The 7,239-nt window shown below is 43.1% G+C and overlaps 1 protein-coding gene across 1 annotated transcript; it reads left to right on the top strand.

Annotated features, from left to right (window-relative positions):
• Positions 1 to 1,246: 1,246 nt before the first annotated feature.
• On the top strand, positions 1,247 to 4,189 carry LOC124270780 (ATP-binding cassette sub-family C member 3-like). Its single transcript, XM_046705823.1, has 3 exons — positions 1,247 to 1,411; positions 2,572 to 2,688; positions 3,959 to 4,189. The coding sequence occupies exons 1-3, from the start codon at positions 1,247 to 1,249 to the stop codon at positions 4,187 to 4,189; spliced, it is 513 nt and encodes a 170-aa protein (XP_046561779.1).
• Positions 4,190 to 7,239: the final 3,050 nt, after the last annotated feature.

Genomic DNA, 7,239 nt, shown 5'->3' on the forward strand with positions numbered 1-7,239 from the left:
CCATAAGTCCAAGAATCAGTCTTGAAAATATTTTGTGTGTTTGGAACAACTAAAAGAGAAGATATCAGGAGAGGTACACTGGTCATGTTTTGTTGACATTTAACTTCATCTTAAACTTGCATTAATGCTTTTAGTTTGATTTGATAATTTGCGGCGGGGATTATGTCATCTTAGTGACAATGCTTGTTAAAGAGGCATTTAGAAGTGTTGAGCAGTCAGAAGTGAAGGATACCAATATGTGACTGAACAATTTCTTTCATTACAGTGACAGCAGTTCACCCATATCTTGGTATCCTTCCATAATCAGAACCAGTGTCATTTCCAACTTTGACTTACACAAATCAGACAGACAGTAGACATCCACAAATATATGTCTGTTTTACATCTTTGAAACCCGAGAAGATCCGGGTTAGAATAACTTCATGCTTGTCGCGAGAGGCGACTAACGGGATCAGGTGGTCAGCCTCCCTGACTTGGCTGACACACTGTCGTATCCCAGTTGCCCTAGATGGTATGCCTCATGTTGTTGATCACTTGATTGTCTTTCGGTCCAGACTCGATTATTTACAGACCAATCGCCATATAGCTTGAATATTGCTAAATGCGGCGTCAAACTAAACTCGCTCACTCACCCACATCTTTGATTCCTGCGATATTTGCTCGATGCAATATATGCTTCGTCCACCGACCTTCAACTTCCGTGTAACAACAGTAATTAATTAATATCTCTCGACAGCAGTGGAACTTACAAAGGAAATGCCTCGTGCCTCCAGTTCCTTCACACTAGATACGTTTACTATGATTAAGCACTTCCGGTTTAAAGACTTTGGTGGGTGAGTTCAGTTTACGCCACGCTATTAGCAATATTCCAGCAAGATCGCGGCAGGTTTAAAGATCTTACCCCTCAATTTCAGCCCAACAGTCACTGTAGCTTGATTATGTCTTGTTGAAAGAATGTAATACTTACATGTTTGGCGTGCATAACCTAGAGGTATTGCCGCCAGTCAGTATTTGGTGCATATTCCGACGGCATTTCCACATGAACAAATTATTGTGTACTCAGTTGAATTGCGCCATTCAAACAAATATATTCTGCATGCGTATAGAACTGCTGGATGATATATCAAGTATTATCTTCACTATTGAAACTAGCAGGCACAAATAGAAATACATACAGACACAGTCCGCAGGAAACTTCTCATTGAAATGGCGCGATATCATTGGATAACCCAAATAGTGTATTAAAATGTTAAAACCCGCCCAGCGTGTGTATTTGACAGATGGCAGGCAGGTACGTCTGGAGGTCATAGGAAACGTCATCGTTCTGGCCGCCTCCTTATTTGACGTCATGTCACGTGACACCCTGTCAGGAGGACTTGCTTTACTTGTCGGTCTCCTCTATGCTTTTGAGGTATGTACAGTTTTAACGGTTACAACGAACTCAAAGGGAAGAATGATCTTGGAGTCGTTGCAGTCACAGTTCGGTTTTCACATTTCAATCCGGGTTAAAGGGTCCGGCGGCGAACAAAGACACGGTTCGTTATATCCATAAGTTCGTTATAAGTGTGTTCAAGTTACACACCTTTGTGACCCGTGGTTATTCAGGTTATTATCAAATTCATAATTGAAGATTCTTACATTCTACAAGTGCCACAGACACCTGACCATTATCGCTGGAATGATCGGCATAGTTTCGGTTCCTGCTTTGGCACTATTTTTGGCAGCCTTTGTCATCCTATCAATGAAGGCATATTGTATGTACCCTCGATCATTTATTTGTAAGTGGTGGGATAGCCAACTGTTAAAAGCGCTGGTTCGTCCCGCCGAACACCCGGGTTCGATTCCCCACATGGAACACTGTATGAAACCCATTTCTGATGGCCAGGATGATCATGTTCAGTTTGCAACTCAGGACACATATTTGGAAACATATACTGGCAGTGTCCCTTGTAATGGTCATATAATGGTGCAATAACACGCGATTCACTTCTCATCATCCCGGTGAATTTGTTCAACCATTCAGCAGAAGTATTAACGTGTTTGGTCAATTAATCCGAGTCATATGTCAGTCATCCAATTAAAGGTACGTGTTCTGCATGCACAAAGTGTAATTGGCATTAAAACCAGAGGAAATGGCATTATATCCAGTTTGGTATTATAATCCAGGAATTACACTGTACATTCGAGCATTTACCATGTTCTGTTTTGCAACTAGGACACATATTGGGACATATACTGGCAGTGTCCCTTGTAATGGTCATAATAATACATTTGTCACGGTAATTGAAGGTCAAATTCCATTCCTTTCACTCATGCATCCCGTTGCCGTGTGCAATAATCATTTCAGATAACCGCTAACCTCAACTGATGGTGCAGCTGGTGTCAGAAGTAAGAGACACAGATCGTCATGGTGGAGAGGGTCAAGCAGTATACGAAAATACATTCCAGAGGTACAAAATAACCTAAGACGTTAAATTTTTAACTTACTTTTACCACATGTGTATGAGAAAAGGTATCACAAACGTACATCTCCATTGATGTTATTAAAGATCTAGGTGGCAATTGTCATAGGTAGCAGTTGTCCTGCTCCCAAACGAGTACAGGAAACTCGCCAACTCGAAGCTCACAGTGAAGGAGGCGAGGAAAACTAGCACCGAACGGAGATTCGAAAACGAAAACAGAAATCCGGTAGGTTGTTTATTTCTGATTATATACTACTCGGTAGGAATGGGATAACGAACAAAGAACATACCGTAATATATCACGTATAACTGGAAATGTAATTAGGAGGGCAACAGTTCCTTCCACAGCTACGTCTGTTCCTGTTGGCGAAAAAGCAATGTGATTATTCCACGGTCACGTGTCGGCTTGGTCATTACCTTCTGGCCAGTGTGCGCGACACAATGCATACATACTAGATAGAATCCAAGATAGGATGATATCGGCTTCAGTTTTCCAATCGTGTTTCGAAGAGCATAAGGCACAGTACACAGTCATGATATTGTTTTCAGGCATTTAAATATCTAAAATATTTTGATTTTAATAATGTCAGTGGAGATGTACGTTGGTGATACCCTTTTGTTGTATACATTAGCATTCTAATCGACTAGAATACCTGTTGAACGTGATATGATCTTCATACGCTTGCCTTTACTCTGTAACATGGATGCGACCTGTGAAGATCCTTGGTTAGAATGAATTCAGTAACCTCTTGTCGTAAGAGACTAACGGATCGGGTGAAGAGCTCGCTGACTGGCTGGACATTACGTCATCAGTTCCCCAATTGCGCCAGATCGATGCTCATGCTGTTGATCACTGGGTTGTTCCGGTCCAGACTCGATTATTTCCAGACCACCGCCATATAGTTTCGAGATATTGCTGAGTGTGCATAAAACCAAACTCACTCACTCACTTGCAACATGGATGCCAGTGTTTACGATACGAAGGTTTATACAAAACCAGCCAGCATGGGACATACCCGAAAGACGTCCAACTCATGACTGGCCAATGCGGTGAAGTTCCTTTGCGATATAGAGAAGGCCTAGACCTTTGTTCTCAAGGGAGTATACGTCTACAAGTGCATTCCATAGAGAAGGTAAATGAAGAAAGTACTGACATATCCATATGTTATTTTCAGATAGGGATTGTGTTGACTATTAAAAACAGAGTACTTAATGAAAGCATTACATATATGCGAGTACTTTGGTTTTGGTGTAAAAGTACCTTTGAACTATGTTTGAGCTTATTTCCGACTAACACCACACATTTCAAGAATTACAAGAATAATACTCTAGGCATTTCCAACGGTGACTTCGCTCATAGGATGACATGTATGGTAAAGGCAACCAAACATTGTATCAGAAGAGCTTAATCACTCGTTTTCAAGACCGTTACTTTATTGCACTGGAACCCAACAGGTGTCTTATACATGTATTCTACATCCTGGTGGGCATCGTAGGCAGGACGGGCTGAGAAGTCCCCCTTCTCTGAGCTCAGTCCCTGTTCCATAACTGATAGTAGCTGCAAGAGGGATGGTAATTCTTCATTTTTGTCAGGAACCAATACTTCCTGTATACATGTATTCTACATCCAAGGTGGGCATCGTGGGCAGGACGGAGCTGGGAAGTCCTCTCTGACTCGGTCCCTGTTCCGGCTGATAGAAGCACTGCAGGAGGAGAGATCAACATAGATGGCGCTTTCGACGTCAGTACACACCCTGGCTGCATAGACCTCTCCAGGAGCAAACTCACCATTTTCTACCTCAGGTCAGCCTGCATGAACTCAGGAACAAACTCCACCCACACTACCTCAGGTAAGTTCGTATGACCCTCAGTACAAACCGACCATATTGCCTCAGAGTAAGCCTGCATGACCCTCAGGAGCAACTCACCGTACTCTCTCAGGTATGTCTGCATGACCTCAGGAACAAGCTTCACCATACCGCCTTCAGGTATGTCTGCATGACCTCAGGAACAAACTCACCATACTACCTCAGGCATGTCTGTGCGCTGACCTCAGGAACAAACTCACCATACTCCCTCAGGTATGTCTGCATGACCTCCAGAAACAAACTCACCATACTGCCTCAGGTATGTCTGCGCCGACCCTCAGGATCAAACTCACCATACTCCCTCAGGTATGTCTGCATGACCTCCAGGAACAAACTCACCATGCTCCCTCGGGTATGTCTGCATGACCTCAGGATCAAACTCCACCATATACTCCCTCGGGTAGGTCTGCATGACTTGTGTTTCAAACTCACCATGCTATCTCAGCAGGTATGTGGACCTTGTTATCGTTTTATCTCCGTCATTGGGTTTGATATTACAAATGATATAGTTTGTAATAATAACAAAACGACCGTGAATATTGAAAGAGTAATATGAAGAAATGCTGTGAAAGTCACTTGCAGGATCCTGTACTGCTTGCCGGAAGTCTCAGAGGCAGTGTTGACCCTTCAACCAGTATTCAGGGCAGTCAGATCTGGCGGCACTGGAACAGGCTCATCTGAAAGACGTTTGCGTGGAGGTACTTCCTGATGGACTGGAACACGAGTGTAGCGAAGAAGTGAAAAATGAGGTACTAACTGATGACATTGTTTGTTGTAATTTACCTTATTATCTCTGCAAAATATCACTCCCACGCAATCTACGCTGTAGCCAGCGTGTCGGTTATTATTCTGGCATATTTCAGTGTTGGTCAGCGGCAAGTTTTGTAATTCGCCAGAGCTCTGAAGAAGCTAATTCAGATACTAGTACTGGGCGAGGCATTGCAGCCGTTGACATGGAAACAGATGACCTGATCCAGCAGACCATCAGGTCAGAGTTCATCGACTGCATCGGTGCCGGACCATCGCCCACAGACTCAACACCGTCATGGACTATGCGACAGTATCTTCGTGTCGCTTTACACATCACAGTATTTCGCCACCTGTGATCTTTGTACTCTCACGCATCACAGTGTCATATTCAGGAAAGATATGCGCAATAGTCGATTGATTCTTTAATAGCAACGCCAAGATTGACAAGTTATAGGTTGCCGTCGTAGAACCGAATATTGCTTAGGTAGAAGTGACCACAAACATGCACAGAAAAGAAATATAGTATTATCAGATGAATTGCCGGTATTGATGAAATGTAACATATATATTCTAGATCCTGGTCTTGGACAACGGCCATGTGTGTGAGTTTGATCACCTTCCTCCCTGCTGCAATGAGCCCGACAGCATCTTCTACAACATGGCCAAAGCTGCAGGATTAACAACATAATATAGAAACAAGGGATTACAACCGATACGCAGACAGAAACAATATGTGCGACAAGATAATCTATGTGCTGTCGTCCACATGATATAGCCTCGCTCATGCTTTCAAATGTTGCAGGACTCAGACTTGTGGCCCAATGGCCGCTGTGATATTGATGGTATACAGATCACCTACCGTGGCACAACATTGACTTGTAATGTCCCGGTAACTCAAATTGGGTTACAGCTAAGATATTTTCGTCTAAAACGTAGCTTGACATAAATGTATCAATCACTGCGCATATCTAAACGGACACTGTGGCACGCTCAAAATGGACTAAGCGGACAGAAATTATCTTGGACATGACCAGGCAGGATAAGGGTCCACTTGAACGCAGTTCAGTAAGTTGGGGACCCCAACGCGAGCCAATAATGGTTGATTTATGTTTCTAGTTGTTGTAGTTCAAAGTCGTGCTTTAAGTGGTTTCTGGCATTAAAGAGGTACACTTCTGGGACGTGCAATAATTCTTTGCACTCCTCCCACATTAAGCCGGAAAACGTCGTGAAACATACTCATGCCAATACTGGTTGTCACCCCCTTCAATTTTTTTAATTGAGAGGGGGTGTGGGTAGGTGTGGAGGTGGGCTAGTGGGAGGGGGGTGATAAACCATTAATGGCATGAGTATATCTGGAACATTCTTCAAAGCTGCGATGAACCAAACTGACCTCAATTAACTCAGTCGATAATGAATGCAAGTACTCAGTGCACCCTCATAATGTACCTGAAATCTCTGTCTGTTCAAATTGGAGAATTAACTCTGCACTAGATCTGGCCATGACTTTGACAATGTCGACATATATCGAGATAGAAATGAATCACAGGAAAATTCAAGCCTTCGATATTTTCCAGTTTTCATCGCTATCAAAGCTGGTGATGGAAAACTGGAAATATTAAAGGAACGCTTTGAATTTTCCTGTGATCCCTTATTTGTTTCTCTCAGTTTATCTGTACAGCACATATGATCATAGATGACACACATGCCATATAATTGAGAGAAAGGGAAATTGAAGCGTCCGTGATGAATGTGGTTTGTTTAGCCTTTCTTTATCAATAACTCGTGAGAGAATTTGAACCCTACCTGGCGTTTTGTTGTTACAAGAGCCTAAACATACACCGTTGATTCAGTGAATATGGTTTTACCGCCCCTTTAGAAATAATATCTATTGAAGATATCACGGTTGGGGACTCCACAAGGAGCTGCGCACATTGTTCCATGTGGGGAATAGAACCTGATCGCTCGGCGTGACGAGCCAACTCTTCAACCAATGGGATACCCCCAACGCATACAGCTTTGAGACTAACAGTGTCCAATTTTATGATTATTGCAAAGTTTTCCTACCCCAAGTCATGACATCGCTGCCTGGGGTCAATGTCCTTTGGGGCGGCGGTAGCCTTAATGGTTGCCGTTGGCAGCAATAATGCAACCGAACCAGT

This window comes from Haliotis rubra, unplaced genomic scaffold (assembly GCF_003918875.1).
Source record: "Haliotis rubra isolate DU_JTF1 unplaced genomic scaffold, ASM391887v1 Scf1547, whole genome shotgun sequence".
NCBI lineage: Eukaryota > Metazoa > Mollusca > Gastropoda > Lepetellida > Haliotidae > Haliotis > Haliotis rubra.

Excerpts from the sequence above, each read along its gene's own strand:
- LOC124270780 (XM_046705823.1), top strand. The coding sequence starts at position 1,247 with ATGTTAAAACCCGCCCAGCGTGTGTATTTGACAGATGGCAGGCAGGTA. Across the intron at positions 1,412-2,571 it reads GTCTCCTCTATGCTTTTGAG|GTAGCAGTTGTCCTGCTCCC; the intron begins GTATGTACAGTT and ends CAATTGTCATAG. Across the intron at positions 2,689-3,958 it reads AAAACGAAAACAGAAATCCG|GCAGGACGGGCTGAGAAGTC; the intron begins GTAGGTTGTTTA and ends TGGGCATCGTAG.